The sequence below is a fragment of the Trichoplusia ni genome, chromosome 10, assembly GCF_003590095.1.
Source record: "Trichoplusia ni isolate ovarian cell line Hi5 chromosome 10, tn1, whole genome shotgun sequence".
Lineage (NCBI taxonomy): Eukaryota > Metazoa > Arthropoda > Insecta > Lepidoptera > Noctuidae > Trichoplusia > Trichoplusia ni.
This window is the reverse complement of record NC_039487.1, coordinates 2,760,085-2,779,842: the sequence shown is the minus strand read 5'-3', so window position 1 is coordinate 2,779,842 and position 19,758 is coordinate 2,760,085. Positions and strand designations below refer to the sequence as shown.

The window sequence follows — 19,758 nt, the reverse complement described above, 5'->3', positions numbered from 1 at the left end:
ATAGTGACAAGCGTCTCGGAAGGCTGTTACTGCTTCAAATGAAGGTTTCTGCGGGGGTGCGGGGCGGGGAGGGGATCTGGAGGGCCACGCATGCGCATTGCGCAACCAGCGGCGCCGGTGAATGGAGCCTCCGCGTCGCGAGTGGGCGTCGGTTTTTATCAATGAACGGCGAATTTGTGGCGTACGCACGAGGCGCGTGTCACGGCCGCTCCGCGCCGCACCGCGCCGCGCCTCTGCCGACACATCAACCTTGCTAATGGAGAATGTCAACACACGCTGACACACTAACTGTTGCGTTACTACACATCCCGACGTTCAATTAAACTGCCCGAGGACTCCACGGTAGCTGTGTTGCGAAGCGTCTGCTGGACAATGTAATCTGACTGACCCGCACCTACGCAAGCTTCTGAATGTTATGACAATGAATGCTAGGAAACTTAACATTCATTTTAGCAATTCAAATACAAACTGAATGTGTTACCTATTAAGTCGAGGCAGATATTACCACAAACTGAAATCATAAAGGCAAATCTACAATATAAATCACGGCGTATATTATTGTCATAATCATTAAAACCGCTTTATTATTAGAAATATAAAAAACTCCCATTACGGGTAATTAATTATTTTATTAATATCATTAATATTGCCATACGGCGCGTACTCAATAAAAATGTAAGTATATATTTATTGATGTATTCAAGCGAATTTGAAAGGAAATAATTAATTAATTTAATTGCTTCGGCACCGCTAACGCCTCCAGTTAGCCTTCGTTCAGATTTAACCATGACGTCGCGCGCGCAGTTATCTCGGCCATTGAGAAACGGGCCGCGCTGTATTTGGCGATGACTGCATTAGAAACTCTCTTAATGTAACTTTATCTAACGCACTTGGCCTTATTTATTTAACAATAAAGCACGCGTTGATAATGTTTACTTGTTAATTTTCAAGTTATTCGATATTGTTTGTATGTTATCAGTTACCGTGCCCATATCTGTATGAAAAGCGTGGCATTATGTAAGGCCAGTCGTTAGTAAATTGCGCTAGGAATTTATCGAGTTTAAACATTTCCTGCTGTCAATCTAAGGGTGTTCATTTCCACTGAATGACTGTGGTCGACAGTTTTCTTGTAACTAATAAATCACTACATGGTCGTGTACCTACAATTTTCTTGAAGCTAGAATAACTGTCAAACTGTACTTTGCAAAATTCAGTTCAGAGTAAATCGAATCTGTGTAGGCAACTGTAGTAATAGTTGTTTATGCTCTATGAAAAATAAAAAAATGGACTTGTAAAACAGAGTGGTTTCTGAAGTAGCTGTTGTGACCTAAAGAAATAGAGAACATAGTCGGCCAACCATATCTGTGTTACCATAACAAATTGGTACATAAGTAGTACGTGTAACACACGTCATAAAGCTAACACAACCCTCGCAGTGACCTTTTATAAAGCTAAAAACAAAGATTCCGAGATAGTTCCCTTCATTGTTTTCTCAAAGTTCGGAACACCTATGAAGCAATCTAAACAAGAAACTATTGCATTATAGAAGTGGATTATGTTGAATTGATTGATATTATACTTTGATACTTTGGCGTAGGCGATGGTTCAGTGTGGGCGGCGCGTGGGCGACCGGAAGGAAACCGTAGCTTTTGGCTTTTCACATTTAACAACACTTGCAACACTGAATAATGATCTCTAGATGAGCACGTGCTAAGCTTACTGCCACCTCTTAGCTACCTTTGCTAATGTGTAAACGTGACGGCGCTCTACAAAACGTAGCGGCATCTCTCTTCCACAATTGTAATAATATAACTTTATGTAGTGATGGTAGGCTTTCTGAGCATTTACTGCTGCGACATCTTTCAGAGCAATTAGGGCCAATGGTATTCAATTAACTGTTACACGGAAGGACTAAAGAGGTTGATTACAGAATTCTGTGAGGAGCAAAGCTTGCATGCTGGTTTTACAGCCTTCACTCAGAATACGTCGGAAGAGTGAGCATTCAGCATTCATTGCAACGCTTGATGATGCAATCAGTATTAAAGAAATCACAAGTAAAACTTAAAGAGAACCTCAAGAGCTGAAAGAACCTCCTTTGCAGAAAACTATTCCTTCATGTCGCCTTGCAACTAATTAAGTTGTCGCATCGATTTCTACACAAGACAACAAGTTACAACATAATCGAAACCTCACATCATAAAGCAAACAAGCTTAAGTGGAACAGCTAATAATAACATTAACTGAACACAATCTCCGTAATTGTTGTTAAGACAAAATGATCTGAATACCTGTAATGATTATATTAACTCAATTACACGTTTAAGAAATGTATGTAATTCAATAAGCGGACGTTTTCGTTATACGGTGTAATGATAGGTAATAAGGAAAATGGCGGGCAATGCCATCGTTGAGTTTGTGGAGCAATGGCTTGGTGTAGCCCGCGGCGATGCTCGCGTCTATAGTGATAATCAGTTTATAGTTTCTACAGTTTGTTATTACGGACATAATACGATAGATTATTATTTAATTACTTTTAAAACATAAAAAATGTTGTGTGTTTAAAAAGTGATATCATAATATACGTGTTGTAGTTCTCTGTTGCTATCACAATTTTAAAAGGATTTATTTTATATTAACAACTCACGTTTTCAATATAGGTTTTATTAGTATGGATTGTATGTCTCTCAAATTTTACTATTTCGGATTATACCGCTACGCATGGTAAGTCCTAGTTAACAAGTTCCTGCAACGGTTACTATCATATAACGCAGGGGATAAGTATGTATTTTATAGGAGTATAAAAATAAATGTGTAAACAAGAGCTTATAACATAGTATTATTTGCAAGATATTTGTGTCAAATCAATAATCTTTTTATTTGCTGTCTAAAAATAAAAACTTCAGCTTAACCGTGGTTCAATAAAATAAACTATGAGTTTAGATAAATTTGAATATTATGTGGAATATTGATGACGCTGAGGGTTCGAAATCATGCAACGTAATGTTGTCCATTTGAATATTAAGAAAAACGTGTCGAGTTTCTCTATGGGTGTTGCGTCGCAAGTATTTCCGGCGGGTCAGCGGCCGCGCACACGCCAAACCGGTTCAGTAATTTGGTGTTTCTGGAGAGCCATGTCGATTAATTTACGATAGACGAGCTTCCTGTCAAAAAAAGATGCGACATTCGAATCCGTGATATGACAACTCAACCATTAGATATCTATCAGAGAGATTTGTTTTTTTTTTTACCTTTCAACAGAATTGTTAATTAGCCGATAACTTGATAGGTATCGGTTGAGTTGCGTGGCAGCGACACGGTGACACGCCTGAGAAAGATTAGAGGAAAAAAAAACAAAATAAAGTACGAAGGTACTTCTAATACTAAAATTATAACGGTATTTAAATATTTAAGTGCCGATTTACTGTTGTTATTTTGAAAAAGTGTTAAAGTAATTTGTACTTTGGTAGGTACCTATTAGACTCTGTTTCATTCGGTAATAATATCATTTAGTATCAATATTGCATTTAAATATATAAACAAAAAAATAAAACAAAAGAAGTCTAACAAACTCCGCCGTCACTCTAAATGCATAAATGTAGAGATTGTAGAGTTTCCGTTATGTCGTAAAAATAGGCAGTTACAAAAAGTTTTCGACAGCTGTTAACCTCACAATAGAATTATTATAAAAGCCATAAAATTTAGAAAATCAATTAGTATAAAAATAATAAATACTTTTTACAGAATTTGAGTAGCAAGGACGTCCGGTAAAATATAGGTTCGAGAATTAATATTCAGCATTACGTCATCCCCAGACTAGTTCGTGTCCATACATAATAAGGTACCTAGGCATACGAAACTAAGTCAAGACCTTCAACAATAGTGACTTTTAAAATAAAAAATAAACTTGTAACTAATATCTTCCTGGAATAATAACAAGAACTGCACTGATCACACTTTGTGTCATTTTGTGGTTAAAGAGAATTAATCATTCATTCAGACTACGATTACGGGGCGCTTCTGAGAACTTCATTTGTTTATTTGAATTGCTTAATTAAATCGCCTCGTAATTTTGTATTGTGTACACAATAAGCTTTAGAATAAAATGTATATCTCAAGTATGTGGCTGTAGGAAGGGAGTTCTACTCGTTTTATTTGTAAAGGTGGTCAACAGATAGATTTTTTTTGTTGGATTGCAACAGTTCGCTAAAAATTGCAATTGCTTAATTGAAAAGAGTTTTCACTAATAAAATAAGCTGGTACTGTGTAGTTTGCGTATATATCTACTAATTACCTGGCTAAGTAATATGCATGTCTTAAAGGAGAACGAAACAAGGGTATAGGCCAAGGCCCTATTAGGGCCCGTTGAAAATAAAATTGATACTTATACATACATATAGGCGACGAAGCGATTCTATCCGTTCTTAATAGCACAATCCCGGCGGAAACGGTCTTAATGTCATTTGCACAGCCTCGTCACTGGCATTTAAGTATTGGCATTGGAAGAGGTGTATGTACTTACTCAGCATATGTTTGCATCTATGCTGTCACGAAAAACTTAAAAGTTTTCCATCATTCATTGATACGTCTTTATCGTGTAAGAAGATAATTTAGCTAAATAATCAATAGCTAATATTACCCACTGACTTTGATACAAAATATCCGCAACTCCGTCCAGCTAATTAGAGACAATATTTTCTAAACATTTGCCAGACGTGACGCAAGTACTTATGTAGGTAGAAAACGTTATTGAGTTAAGCTTTTACCCTCATATGGCCTTCGTATTTTTCTAAAATAATCTTTTCAGACACGTTTTTTTGGCGTGGGTAACATAGATAATGATTGATGTAGGTACTTGAAATAATTGGTCTCATAGAGGATTAACTAAATATAAACCTTTTAAAAAAATATCAGTCGACGATCATTTATAAAATTATTTTCAAACAATATTGAAATTGTTTTTCTTTCATTTTAACTTCTACGAAAGAGGTCCTTTTTCAAATAAATGTTGATGTATGGATTCATTGATTTTATTTTGTTAATATCAACTGTAAAAATGTCAAAGGCAAATTTACTTTAAAAGTAGTGAATACCAACAACAATGTTGTACACGAAAGAAGAAATAAAATAAAAACAATCCCTAATAAAATTTTGAGGACGAAGACATTTTTCAAGTGAAAGCAACGACACTTAACTGAAATCAAATTACCTAACCTTTATAAACACAATTAAACCTTGTGATACTTTATAAAAGTGTCCGAAAACAACAGCGGCTATAATGCATTGACATATTAAGTACCACTATAAAACTGAAGGGACCACCCGGTACTCAGGTCATGGGTATTCCAAGAAGTGTCGCACGCGTACTACGAGACGCGGATTTTTACCAACATTTGTGAAGTAAGTAAAAAGAATATGGTATCATCGTCAATAAATCACGTGGTATAAAACCAGTAGTTAGAGATGAGAAAATAATTTGTTTATATAAATTAGGCGCGGTGCACGGCAGAGGCGCGTGGGCCGCGGCGAGAGGGACTGTCGCGTGCGCGCGCAGCCTACGCCGTTGCGGCTCGTGCCGCCATTATTTTTCAACTCCTCCGTTGAAATGAAATAAAAGAACTGATTTCTGTTTTTGCACGGATAGAAGTGCTCTTAATTAACCTTTGAAGCTTAGGTCGGATGTATTTGAAGAACTTTATTAATTTATATTAACTACATTATCTAGAAAATATTTGATTCGGTTCTTTTTCAAACATAATTGAAATCTAAATGCAAAATCGATGGCGAAAATCTTTATCAGAAGAGTAGTTTTATTTGAGCGTCGAACGACGCAAAGGAATACAAACATCACGTCACCTGTAAATGTGATATCAAAATAAGATACTTAATAATTTTTCAATTGATATTTTACGTTTACTCAGATCAGATAAGTGGTGTAAGTATTCTGCATTTTACAAACTGATGTTGTTTGTAGGGAAAATATGTGGTATCTAAGTATGCTCAGTTTAAATAGTTTCTTAAGGTAATAGGAGCATAATAGTAAAATAGAGTAGGTAATGCTACTCTCATAATTGGGTAATTTTGTCATAAACATTTAACGTTTTGTCAATTTATCGGCTTCGTTACAAGTCCAAACTTTTTCGTTATAAACTCTTCCAGTTTTAGTATAATTTAATGGATGAATGTATTAAACCGTCACAATCGAGATTTTATGATATTTACTTATTTTAAAAAGACAATTTGAAGGCGTAAAGATAGTTAAGGGTACGTAAACCTACAAGTTATTTGGTTTTATGACTTCTTCAAAATTGTTTTCTTGAATTTCTTTACTTTTAACTCCGATAGTTCTTATACCATTTGTGAAGGCAATAAGAATAAATTGTGTTATTTATTCGAATATTTAATTCTTATTATAGATAATGCTACAGTTTGGTGGTACTTAACAATTTATATTATAACAAGAATTTAACACTTATCCATGGATCTCATTTATTTTTATCACATAAATGTTAGCTTTCTACAAACTTCTAAATATTTTATTTATACAGACAATTATGTCGGGCTTAAAAGGTACCTATATCAAATCAAAGCCCTATATATGTATGTTTAATTATTCTAAATGACACGAAACAGTAAATATTACTAAAATTGAAATATCTAAACAAACTTAAAATGCTAAAATAAAAATAACTAAATGCAACTTACACATAATCTAACTCTAACTTAGATAATATGATTAATATCTACTACGTAGTTACATTACATTATAAGAGAAAAAAACTTAACCACGATTTTGTATATTTCACAATTTTCCTGTACCAAGTATGAATTGGAATTGCTACTACTAGCGCCATCTAGAATTCGGTCTTGAACTCAATGCCGGCGACTGGTCCACAGAGATTCTTGCCTACGAGCCACTTGGCGAGAGAGAATCGGTGGCGTGATGAAGGCACGGTGGGCAAGAAGTTGTTGCCGTCAGCCTGCTCATAGAGTAGGATGACGTAGCGGTGCGGGCCCGTGCCGCGAGGTGGCGCTGGCGGCTTGTATCCTACAAAAACATGAAACATTTAATATTTTTATTTTATTTAGATACACTACTGCTACAGATTGTTTAGCGTTTTGTTAAATCTTTTTTTGGACAAGCTCTCAACACGTACCCATAATTGAAACTCCTGTAAACCAGAATCAATAATGAAAACCACCCAGCGAATAAGCTCGGTGTGCCCTCGATAAACGAGTGTCTTAAAATCCGCAACAAAAATAATCAGAAGTAGTAAATGGGAGACGTTGGATTCTTGTTTTTCGAGCCCAAAATTAATGCTTCCGTCGCAATGGAAATACACCAGCAACAGAGTTGGGCCCAGTTGCCCAGCGCCACGGATATTATTTAAAAAATTAAATGGATCCTAAGATTACGTTATTAGCTGTTGTTTTGATCTCAATATTAGCTGCGGTAAAAGCACCTGAAGTTACAGTTCTTTTTCCGGTGAAAACAAGGTCCTCATAATGAACAATAACGAGGGTTCTAAACTATTTATAAATGCGTTACTTTTAAACTTCTCGTAACCCGTAAGAAACTGGGCTACACAATGCTCAACCTCTATCATATTTTTATGTACAGTACCACCTGTTATTTTTTTGTTATACCTGTAACAACATTAAATAAATATTCTATTCTATCCAAGTCTTCTTCTAGCCGCTCGATAACAGAAGAAGAAAATGGTAAAGATGTTAACTAGATTTATACTATTTATTCTTACCTCTATAGTCGATTCCAACAGTCTTACTGCTCTCTTTTGCTTTCAATGCGAGTCCCTGAAAAAGGGAAGAGAATTTAACGATGTGTGTGTGTAAAGCAGAGTACGTCTTAATATGTTATGAATACTTCTCAAAGTCTTCATTGGCGCTCACACAATCAACAACTTGATTATTAGATATTAGATTATTATTATGTAGATAGGGGGAGAGCGAGAGAGAGTGCCTAACACCTTAACACCCAGCGTGTCTAATTGCAATTAACAGTTGGATTGCGGTTGAAATGTGGTCCGTCTGTCTAGAGCCTAAAGCAGGATAACGAAAACAAGACGCTGCTACGTGGTTTAGAGCATTTCCATTGTGGCAAAATTGTTGGAGAAACAGTTACGCAATAATTTTCACTCACTCACCGGAATATTGGATTTGACCATATGCAAATAGAACTCTCCATCTAACTGAGGTGGAGCGTCTGGATCCACCATAATTATGGTGTAAAACTTTTTCTGTGAAAGAATAAAATAATTAGAAAAATCTTAAGGCTTAGAAACTTTTTACTACAGCAAGAACTAGACACATTTTGAATACCGAATCTGCTAAAGGGTACTGAAACAACGGCTCTTCCATAAAAACTTGTTTCGGGAGCAGAACATCACAGTTGTGGTCGTTAACGATGGTTCCTCCAACGCTGGTGACATTCAACCCTGTCAGTCTATCGCAGCCCTCCAAGAGACTCTTTACTTCAGTCACTGAACACTGCGAAGCCACGCCATAAACCACCCTCCACATATACACAAATATTAAGAAACGATTCATGTTAAATGCCATCACTTTGAACAGCCTAAAGTAACTGAAAATTGACCGTTTTACAATTCAGAAGTCGTGATTAATCTGTTATAACGGTTCCCAGTTTGTTTTAGAACAATACGGTAAATTTATCAACAATGAAATCGATAACATTGACGGTATTACGAAAATATAAACAGGGCCAGATGTTATTAACTCTTTACGTAACTACTAACCTACGTTATTTATGAAACCACTTACCTATGCTCGAGTTCCGTTCTAGACAATTACGATTAACTGCACTACAATGGGTCTCGAAACCTTTTCGTTATCCAATGAATTCACATTATGTATTGTAAAACACGATTGAACCGAAAATAACGACAAATTCTCACGCTCAATGATCGCATGGGACAATTCCCGATCAATTATTTTAATTTCTTAAAGAACTAATCGAAAGGTCTAATTTTTCAAAATTAAATTAATGGTCCAATTCAGATAATTTTTCATTTGATCGACTTTTTTAATAGAGCTTTAGATAGATAGTTGGACATGTAGATATATTATGTAAGTCAACAGTAAGTCACAGACCTCAAAACTTTCTAGCGGTCTTTTGTTCCTCTTAAAGGAAAAGCCGTAATATGTTATTTCTAAAGTATTCTACAAAATTTGATAAAGAGCAATGCCTTGAATATGAACCTTTTTCCTGCTGAGTAGCATAAATGTGCATAAACTATTTCTAATAATATTTTTTGTCTTTGTTTAACCTTACTTCATGGTTGACAGATACTTCTCCCCAGGTATATTTCTTGAAAGTAAATATGATGACACAACGCTTTTCTATATAATGCCAAGAAGTAAAAGACATCAATTGGGTATACCTCATCTAACTCCACAACAGATGGGTCTCGAAATAGCAGAAAGAGTGCGATGTGCTCGTTTGTGGTGTCAACGATATTGGACCGTGCTGTGCAATCACAGCATACATTATCGTGCGAAATTTGAACTGTACAAGTTCTTCGTAAGGCCAATCCTCACCTACGGTTGTGAACTTTGGAAGCTAGATGATCACAATTGTAGGAAACTTTTGCGTTTCGAATGCGGTGTTCTAGTTGAAATTTATAAGTCAAAGTTTCCTCGTAGACATCCTCAGAGACTCAGACCTAATCTAAGAGACGTGTACAGTCGATTCCAGGGATGTGATGTAATAGACTACGTCAATAACGAACGGCTGCATTGGCCGTGCTTGTTGAGAAATGAAGTAATGGCTTTAAGAAGGTCTGAAAGAGAAGTAGAAAACACAGTATGCTGGTGGGATCGTGATCATTCAAGACGTACTAGCAATTGTGGTTCAAGGCGCACCGTCGGTGGAAAATTCGAGACACGTTTAGAAGGCTCCTGCCGTACCAGAAGTATGGATGATGCTCCAGGCTGAACTTTCTCTACCGTGGGACAACAGTGCTTAAAACTGTAGCGAAGTCAGTCATGGTTTGAAAACCAAGCAAAAAAGGAAAGCAGCTATTAAATACCAGTTTTGATGGCTTCATTTTAGTATCTGAATGCAGATAAGAATGACTAGATGGAATACTAAAAATAAGTAATCGAGATAAAGTATAAAATCCAAAATGGAATCGAAAATATTTCATTATTTGTATGTTAAATAAATACATGCTAAATTTTAGTTTCATTGAATCATTACATACCCATATGTGAACATAATAGCCTGATTATTTATCTTAAAAGTAAACAAACCCTTATCTTAATTGTTTTAATAATCATAAATTGTATCTTTTAAATTATATTACGTCATAGGCACGCTCAAGCTAAGGCTCTTCACGCTTTCGTTGTATCTTATTAGCTAGACGACTACTTCGTCTTAGTGTTAATGTTTCAGCAGGTGCATTGGTGTTAGCACTGGTGCACGCAGTACGCTCGGTACAACATTCACAACTACATTCACTCTGATTAATTGCTCTCGTAAAGTACTGTGCGGGATCCGCAGCAGTTTTTGATGGCCCACGAAGCCATTTCCTTATATCTCTTATTCCCGAGCCTGTTGCTCTTTTCCATCGTATTTCTTCTACTTTTAAATATTTAGCTACATCTATATCAGTGTAACAGGAATACAATCTCCTAACATTCACTCCAGGAAATATCCGTTTTAGAGCCTGAATTTCCAATGATTTCATTTCGTGGCGGCGTCCTTCAACCCAGTCGAAAAGCAAGATTGGCCTCAAGAATATTTTATAAGCAAGGATCTTTTTCGCAGGAGACATATGCGCAATGTTCAATATTTCATCAATCTTCTTGTTCCAGTATGCGGTTGAGGGGCTTTTGCAAGGCATTGTAAAATATTTTGATTTTATTGAATTGGACTCTTTAACAATGAAGACGGATGAAGACAGATTTTTGACAAATAGCAAGCTTAATAACTCGATAAATTCCACAGTCAAATGGAATGAACTTATTAGAAAATAAGTTGTTTCATTTATGGCATACCTACGTATTTGAGCTATTTTTCCTTTGCCAAATTGGTAGGTAATTATATAAGTAGAGTATTTTTAAACAAAATATCACTTTCACTATCACTAGAAATAACGTTTCGTTATTATGTTTGAGAACAAAAAAAGTATGGAGACGGTGTATATTGTCTCTCACTGACTAAAATATCAAGACAGTAAGTAGTACATGGTAATAGTAAAATAATGAAAGAAACTACAATTATTTCATAAATTATCATTTCTTATAGTTTCGATAATTTATATTTACATAATTTGAAAATCATTGCAAAGGCGGCCATTTTGTGAGGTCTTCTCAACAGTAGACACATCGGATGCACACATGCGAATTCTTTAGTTAAGACTAGTCCTTACCATTGTAAATAATGTCATCGTGAAAGATAATTTTTGACACTTATGTAAGTAAATAAATAGAACTACAAAGTACAAAGTAGTAAAACTGAGCTAAAACAATAAAAATATAATGGAATCACATCCACTTAATTTGGTAATCATATCATTACACTTATATGTTTTATATTCAGGCGTCGCGGTTATTAAAGGTGATTATTTATTTTTAACAGGCTCATAAACAACATCGTCGTGCTGAGGCGCATCTGATGAACAATAGGTACGATGAAGCGATGCAGTGCCATCACAATGCTGCAGAGCTGTTACTTGACGCTATGAAGTCGACAACGTCATCAGTCGCTCTCGAGTCCATCACCTTACAACACAGCTATCATCTCAAACAAAAAGATCTCATCAAAGGCAAGAAGGAACAATACGAAAGAGTGAAGAAAGCCATGGATAACATCAAAGGTTTGGGTAAAGATCCCACATACAATTTACAAATTAATGATAGTTCTAAAGTGCAAGTCGCTATTTATAGAACAATCAATGAAGCTGACTCTTTGTTATATACATTACTAAATAAGAACTGTGATCTAGCTCAATCAAAAGAAAATCTCCTTAAAACGGATGTTGTTGATGGAAAGAAGGTAGAGAAAACACAAGAGACCGTTGTAGAAGAGTTACAAATATTGAATCAGAATCTACATTCACTTGTGGAGCAATTAGTATTACAAGCAGAAGTTCTTAAAGATGAGAATATGACCTTGAAAGAAAGAGTGAGCTACTTAGAGAAGGAAAGAGTTAAGTATTTGAATCTTCCATCAACACAGAGTGATATATTACAAAGGAACTTTTCAAATATAGGTATAGAAAATGAAGGTTTATCAAATGATAGTATACAACGAGTGCCAATTGCTAAAGACCCACAGCCAGGCAGACCGGTCAATATTGTTGACCGATCATCTCTCCAGCCTCACTTTGACTTGACTGCACTAAAGGACTTATAAATATAATAATTAATACTTTATTATAGTGAAGTAAATAAAATATTTTTTCATTTAATTTTGTTACTCATCATAACTTTTATTTTTTATTAGCTTGTGTTCAAATTTGTATTCTACAGATGCAGTATTAGCCAAAAAAATAAATTTTGTATAAATATTAAGTCAATAAACATTTATTTTACTTTGTACCCTTTTTTGCAATCAATTTTATTTTTTTGTTATACTAGGTATTTGTACTAGTACCCATTACCTAATGTTATCTGATTCTTATTTTGTAACTATCTTAATAAAATAATATAGGAAAGCAGAATTAAAACGACATTTTTATTTATAGATATGTATTGCATATTGGTCTTACACAAAAATAAAATTTACTCTTGTTTTAATGTAAAAATAAACTTCCCAGTTGATATACCAGGAATAACTATTCTTACCCCTATAAGAAATCTATACATTAACAAACAATAAAACTAATAACATGCTTATATTTTTGGTAACATGAATATTATACAGGAGTTGCTACCAGTTCTATTTACTAGAATTCATACATGGATTTTTAATTTAGGTAGGTACATCTTATACAGTTACATGTGATAACGAGACCACATATTGTTACAACTAGATTCTAAAAAGCTCATTATTTTGTTTCTTGTTTGAAACAGATCTCTCGATGTTGGTAGATTAAATATATAAGATACAATATTATGTTAGATTCATGTCCTCATAATAATATACAACAAGTGTTTGGCGCTATTAGAAGTATTACCTTGAGAAATATTACATAGGTACTATTAAAATAATCCATTAATTATCTAATATAACATTAGTTTACTACATTATAATGGCATTATTACCATTTTATAACATTAAAGGCATTTAGTGATGGATTGCTTTCATTTCAATTTGGAAGGTTCATTAAACAGGTACAGTTAACTAATTAGTTCAGATAATTGTGTACACATGTAGTAACAAATATAGGATAACCCAATAATTAGGGATAATGATAAAAATTTAAAATAGCATCAGTAAAGAGAGCAAGAGATAAAAGTGAATGACAAAATGGGCATGTGTTATGATTGTGTACCACTATCAGAGTAATGAAATTATTTATCAAGTGTTCAAACACTTTAGCAACAAAACGTAAGCTTTTATACATCATTAGGTTTTTCATCTTACAAATTTGGCTGGTAGTCAATTTTGTATTATTTCATTCGTTAAATATGTTTAAGTAAGCATGCTGTTATCTATCAAATCTAACTTCGTATTGGAAAACAATCGAGTTATTCATGATTGTTGATTAGAAAAACTCTCAAACCAATATTTCAGTTGTAGGTCAACAAATAATTCGTTAGCCCTTAGTCTACAAATTATATTATCTAATTAGGCTATAAATAACCAACAGAACTTCAATATATCTTAAAGCATCTCGAGAAATACGACATGAATAGGCACTAAAATGGCAAATCACATGTAGAAGTGAACAGTAGTCATTAATTAACTCACAACCACAATATATACATACATAAACCAATGATTCAATTTAGACTTTTAGGCGTTTTAAAGTTTACAATTAGATTAAAGTTACCTATTGTTATTAACTCAATCCTAAATAAACATTCATCACATTACGAAATAATTATATGCTACAAGTATATTAATTTAACCAACTCAGAATTTGTAAGTCACGGGGATCCATGCAAACTTGTTGTTCACACAACCAGTGAAGAACTTACTATTTGAGATGTCTCTTTTTATACCACCAATAGTAGAGTTCCCACTCAAGTCTGATATAATCGCACACACCTTAAATTATAGTTAAATGTAGGACTTATAAAGCTCAAATTAATTAAGATTAAAATAATAAATACTGCAGATTACAACTAAAAATACATCAATATTTGGGTATTTTGAGAGGAAAAGCATGTGGGATACAAAACTCAAGGTGAATAAGGGGGAGGCGGAGGAAGGACGGAAAGATCATCGAAAGGAAAATATTGCTGCGTGCCGAGGACCGGCGGCGCGTATGGTGGGTGTAGCGTAGGCACATAGTCGGCACTGGGCGTGTACGGCGGCAGGGTGGGCACGGCAGGAGTCGGGCCGACACTGTGGGCCTCATACCCATCCCAGTCTTCCATCAAATTACGCCTTTGAACATCCTCATCATTAGACAATGGTGCACCCCATAGGTTAGCCGCAGACGCTAACAAAGCCAGAGCTCCTGAAATGTTAACAAATAATTAAATGTGCAAATTGGCAATGCCAGTCAGTTTCCTAAAGAGTAGACACATAACAACATATAATTATGAATGTCATGTTAATTGGCTGTTTGCAACTTGGAATAAACAAACCAGGTGTCTGAGTTTTAGCAGAAACCAACAAAAGCTGTTCACAAATTGAATGAAACTTAAAATACAGCTGCGTAAAGATATTTCATTTATATTAGATCGCAAGCTTCACTCTGATATATATGAAATAAAATAAATTAAAAACTATCTAGATCACAGTACATACAAAAAAAACAAACCTAAATTTATTTTGGGTCACAGCATTTCATAGTAACAAAATTTCAGACAAATTAAATGCAACTAGCAAGATTTGCTTACGAACTGATAGGTAAAACCAAATAAAAGCTTATATGGATACAGTTAAAGACAACACCTAGAAGACAAACTTACCGGCTCCAGTGATTGTATAGAATCCATATTCATAATCTACTTGTATTGTATCAGGATCACTGTTGTTAGCATTACCTAGTACCACAGTTGTGTAGTAACACACACCCACAATGGCTATGACCCAGAATACACACATTATGCTGGGTATAGCATTCCTACGCAGCATTTTGATAGCTCTGCTGTTAAGGCTGGTAAGGTTTATTAGAGTACCAATACAAGAACAGAGAAGTACCATAAAACATAGTAATATGAGTACCCTCATCAATGTTATTGTCTCTGGTGTTGTGCAAGGAGGTAGGCCTGAAATAAAACATGAAATTAGGATATACATTTCTGTTTTAAGAGTACTACACAAGAATAAAAAACAGTATAAATAAGTTTATTTTATGATACAAATAGAAACTTTAAAAATAGTAAAATAGGTAAGTTTTGTAGGAAACTTGTCTAGTTTAATTATTAATTAAATTTAGCTACAGGAAATAGATTAAATTCAATAGCAGTATTTCATGTCAATTTCGTTATCAGCAAACTATTTCAGTAATATTTGCTCATTTTCCTTATCCTCAATACAAATTATTGCACCTGGCACAATACTTCCAGTTAGAAACGTTTCATCCATATTCCTTTACTCTTTTTTTATTATTGATAAATCATTGTACAAAGAGTTCTTTACCTTCCAGGTTTATATAAAATTGAATAAAAGATCTTATTTAAATTACGTATCTTACCGTTGTAGTCAGATCTGTTGATGGGATCAAATTCAGCTTCCTGACGTATAGTTATTTGATCTAGATCCTCGTCATCTTCATCAAAAGAGAAGAATTGTGCTAGAGACAGGCTCTGTGTGCAGTGCAGCCCCTTGATCCTGAACCAACTTGGCTGTACAAGTGCTGCACAAGTCAGGAGGAATGTGGACACATTGAAAAATGCAGCTATCTTGTTCAACTCCTTGTCCTTGAATGGGAATGGCATTTTGATCCCTGTAATCATATTTAATCTATTAATATCACATATACTAACGTTTTTACGGAAAACGTTTTGTTTGCTGCTGGCTTTTCTACATTTTTGATGTTAACAACAATGAAATAACATGTAATTACTAGTATTAATAAAAAAAATATTTATTACAAATATAGGTACTAGAAGTTAACAGTTATTGACGTTCACGTAATAAAAATGTTATAATATAGCATTTGTTATCAAAGACAGGCGCTCATTAAAGTGTTTATATGCTAAAAATAGTTTATCACCTCAGGGGAGGCAAAACTCTGAGGGAGGTCGACAGGTCTCTCATAACTTAAAATAAGGGTTTTCGCACCCAAACATACGTCGATGTAATAGATAGCATGTCGTAATGCAAATACGCACGCAGCCTTTTAATAACATTAACTCAAGGAAAAGGTCAAATACACGTTGTATCATCATAACTTCGAAATCTTGAAGCTAAAGCATCACGATTAACGCATTAGCGAAATGTAATTAGCAACAGCATTACCTAAATAAAAAGACTCAAAATATCACGTAAATAAGTAAATTTGTTAGCAAGGTTGGACGTCATACCTCGGATCCACGTTAAACACCCCATTATGTTACACTTTTCATTTGAACCACACACTTATGTATACAGGAGGCACGCGTGTATAATTTTATTGCCAATCACAATGTTTAGCAGTTTCGTTTTGTATGCGATAATTTGCTAAACTAAAATATTATACCGTGTTCGCGTTTCGTCTCCGCTAATATTTTGACAGCTACACCAAAAACAGGGACACAAAATGTTGTCACATCACATGAGAATCATAATATTCGGACTTCTCTTTTGCTCTTATGAAAAGAACCGATGCACACAAGCGCCACTTGTTGCTAAACCAATTTGACAGCTAAATTTACAATCCGTCTTACGCAGATGGTTGTTAAATAGACGAAAGAACTAAATTAAAAAATATTAACCATGGAATAAAATGTAAATCATTAATTTATTATCCTTCAAATGTTTGATATTTTATTTACATGTATTTATGTAATTATTTGCAGTTAATTATTCATCAAGTCGAATAACTGTAATTTATTCTAATTGATCTTCTTTATCTTGATTTAAGATTTCATTTTTTCGATCCTCAGCAATTGTTTAAAAAGGTTGTTTATTTCAGAAATGCATTTTATGTTTACCTATTTTATGATTAGAAATTTTAGCCTAATCTCAGTTTCAACCTGAGCCTCAATTCTGCCATTTATAAATGCTGATGAATGAATGGCATTTGGATTAAATTGGAATTATTCTTGTGTCCTTAAGCTTATTGCCAACACAATAATTGGAAGTTAATTGTTTTGAACTCGAGTGTACCGTTCCGTACTGAATTTCCAATGTGTCATTTAAGGCCAATTTTCATCGGTCATTGTAAATAGCAGAATTGAGGCATTGCAACTGTTTAGTTATTGCATTGATAGATAAAGTTAAAAATATAACAACATATTTCGATTTGAATTTGTCTAAATTATTAGTCATTGCAGACCAAACTAATAAAAATCTCGAGTTCATCCGTCATCATAATATTCTTAGTCCACCTTAATCTAACGTTTTGTTAACAGAATAAAGGCAGTAAGGTACCTATATTATGTTGCATGTTTGCAGGTAGCAAGAACAGACAAAAATAGACGGAAAACTCTCACACTGCCCCAGGCGTAGGCGACATAGCCACACACAAAGATCTCACAGTGCCTTTGTCGTCAGAACACACGTTATACACTGTTAACTATGCATATAGTTTATTTAGAAGTATCTCTGCTATGTGGGGCGGCTTTAAAATGTTCCCTAAGCCTCCAGTCTGTTACGAACCGCTTGGTCGAAAAGATTTTGATCACGTAATTGTCATAAAATGTTAACGAAGCTAGTGTCAATTAAGACAAATAATTTGAGAACTGTTTAATTTAAATAATCGATACTTTGTGGCACAAAAATGTGGATCATAATATATTTGTATATTGCAAACACAGGATGTACCAAGAATATTATGGAATTGGAATTACTTCAACATTTATGAACCGAAATAGCAGCACAATGAACTATACTTTGACGGATGCGGATTTTTATTATGTTTACAATATTTCTTTGAATAATGATTCGATACATAATACTTCGTGGAGCGGCGTTCATTGTTATGTGAACTCTTTCCTCTATAACTCAAGTTTCGGATTCGAAATTGCGGTTCCGGAGTGGGAAGCACTTACTACTATTGTTATGCTATTCGTCGTTACATTTGGAACCATCTTTGGAAACATTTTAGTCATTCTTGGAGTTTTCACATATAAACCTTTGAGGATCGTGCAAAACTTCTTCATTGTATCGTTAGCTGCTGCGGATTTGGCGGTAGCTGTTTTGGTGATGCCACTTAATGTTGCGTACATGACCCTAGGACGTTGGCTTTGGGGCAAGCAGCTCTGCAAGATGTGGTTAACCTGTGATATTATGTCTTGCACTTCTTCTATACTCAACCTGTGTGCCATAGCCTTGGATAGATACTGGGCAATAACAGACCCAATCAATTACGCAAATAAGAGGACCTTAAAAAGAGTGGTTTACCAAATCATTGGAGTCTGGATTATGTCTTTAATTATAAGTTCACCGCCTATATTAGGCTGGAACGATTGGCCAGATGAATTTACAGCAGACACTCCATGTCAGTTAACATCGGAACCTGGATACGTTGTGTACTCATCACTGGGGTCCTTCTTCATACCGCTTGTCATAATGACCATAGTTTACATAAAAATCTATATAGCTGCAAAACAAAGATTAAGAAAACGTATCCTAGTAACTCGAATACAAAATAAAAACCCAATACTTATGGTTGAAAATAGAGAAGATTCTGAAAATGATTCCGACAGTGGCGGCAGCATTAAACGGTTCCAAAGAAAAGCTTTTATAGATATGAAGAAAAACTTCTTTGTGCCATTTCTTTTGCTGAACGATCCCGTAGCTCGGCAAACGATCGAAAGAAATATCAACCAAATTCAATCAGACGTGTCACCGGGAAGTCGCGGCAGTTACAGAAAGAAGATGGTCGGGTCTCTTAAGAAAATGAGTCACAAGAATAAGAAGCCGTTACTGGCCAGTGTGAACAAGAGCGGTGACGTAGTTAATCAGTTCATTGAACAAAAGCAAAAGATCTCGTTGTCTAAAGAGCGGCGCGCCGCGCGGACCCTCGGCATCATTATGGGTGTTTTCGTAATATGCTGGCTACCTTTCTTTCTTATGTACATAATTTTACCATTTTGTTCTACATGTTGTCCTAGTATGAGACTTATAAATGTTATTACATGGTTAGGTTACGTAAACTCTACAATTAATCCGCTAATTTATACAATATTCAATCTCGAATTTAGAAAAGCTTTTAAGAAGTTGTTAGGGATTAAATAAAACCTAATGTTGATCCTAGTATGTAAATTGCTAGGACTAGGTTTAATCATCTTAATAACATTGCATTGATGTGTAGCAACATGTAGTTACACATATTCAAGACGTAGAGAAGTAGTCGTAGAGGCTCGTTGACACAATATAAGCCTTGTTAACAATCGTCGGGACGGTCCTTAACAACTGGCTCGAGTTGAAATGGAAACCACGGCGTGTGCTTGGCACGTGAATATAATATGTACCATCGTTTCTTATACTAGAAGGGGTGACAAAGTTTCCAA

At 34.8% G+C, this 19,758-nt stretch overlaps 4 protein-coding genes across 4 annotated transcripts; 2 read left to right on the top strand and 2 right to left on the bottom strand.

The window, feature by feature from the left end:
* Positions 1–6,379: 6,379 nt before the first annotated feature.
* On the bottom strand, positions 6,380–8,647 carry LOC113497984 (protein D2-like). The gene is made up of 4 exons (XM_026877841.1): positions 8,338–8,647; positions 8,163–8,255; positions 7,758–7,812; positions 6,380–7,045 (listed from the first exon to the last, which is right to left on the bottom strand). The coding sequence occupies exons 1-4, from the start codon at positions 8,575–8,577 to the stop codon at positions 6,852–6,854; spliced, it is 582 nt and encodes a 193-aa protein (XP_026733642.1). The 5' UTR covers positions 8,578–8,647; the 3' UTR covers positions 6,380–6,851.
* Positions 8,648–11,358: 2,711 nt separating this feature from the next.
* On the top strand, positions 11,359–12,573 carry LOC113497983 (nuclear receptor-binding factor 2-like). The gene is made up of 2 exons (XM_026877840.1): positions 11,359–11,541; positions 11,618–12,573. Exons 1-2 carry the CDS (start codon positions 11,518–11,520, stop codon positions 12,392–12,394), a joined length of 801 nt encoding a protein of 266 aa, XP_026733641.1. The 5' UTR covers positions 11,359–11,517; the 3' UTR covers positions 12,395–12,573.
* Positions 12,574–13,293: 720 nt separating this feature from the next.
* On the bottom strand, positions 13,294–16,836 carry LOC113497982 (transmembrane protein 127-like). The gene is made up of 4 exons (XM_026877839.1): positions 16,627–16,836; positions 15,795–16,046; positions 15,067–15,366; positions 13,294–14,609 (listed from the first exon to the last, which is right to left on the bottom strand). Exons 1-4 carry the CDS (start codon positions 16,649–16,651, stop codon positions 14,329–14,331), a joined length of 858 nt encoding a protein of 285 aa, XP_026733640.1. The 5' UTR covers positions 16,652–16,836; the 3' UTR covers positions 13,294–14,328.
* Positions 16,837–18,098: 1,262 nt separating this feature from the next.
* On the top strand, positions 18,099–19,483 carry LOC113498156 (tyramine/octopamine receptor-like). Its single transcript, XM_026878097.1, has one exon. It carries the CDS (start codon positions 18,104–18,106, stop codon positions 19,481–19,483), a length of 1,380 nt encoding a protein of 459 aa, XP_026733898.1. The 5' UTR covers positions 18,099–18,103.
* Positions 19,484–19,758: the final 275 nt, after the last annotated feature.

Bases quoted from the DNA above. Each gene is read 5' to 3' on its own strand.
- LOC113497984 (XM_026877841.1), bottom strand. From the start codon at position 8,577: ATGGCATTTAACATGAATCGTTTCTTAATATTTGTGTATATGTGGAGG. The intron at 8,256-8,337 runs GTATTCAAAATG...ATTCTTTCACAG, and splicing joins AGTACCCTTTAGCAGATTCG to AAAAAGTTTTACACCATAAT. The intron at 7,813-8,162 runs GTGAGTGAGTGA...TCCCTTTTTCAG, and splicing joins TGGTCAAATCCAATATTCCG to GGACTCGCATTGAAAGCAAA.
- LOC113497983 (XM_026877840.1), top strand. From the start codon at position 11,518: ATGGAATCACATCCACTTAATTTG. The intron at 11,542-11,617 runs GTAATCATATCA...TATTTTTAACAG, and splicing joins AATCACATCCACTTAATTTG to GCTCATAAACAACATCGTCG.
- LOC113497982 (XM_026877839.1), bottom strand. From the start codon at position 16,651: ATGGGGTGTTTAACGTGGATCCGAG. The intron at 16,047-16,626 runs GTATGACGTCCA...ATATGATTACAG, and splicing joins GTGTTTAACGTGGATCCGAG to GGATCAAAATGCCATTCCCA. The intron at 15,367-15,794 runs GTAAGATACGTA...GTTTTATTTCAG, and splicing joins CAACAGATCTGACTACAACG to GCCTACCTCCTTGCACAACA.
- LOC113498156 (XM_026878097.1), top strand. From the start codon at position 18,104: ATGAACCGAAATAGCAGCACAATGAACTATACTTTGACGGATGCGGAT.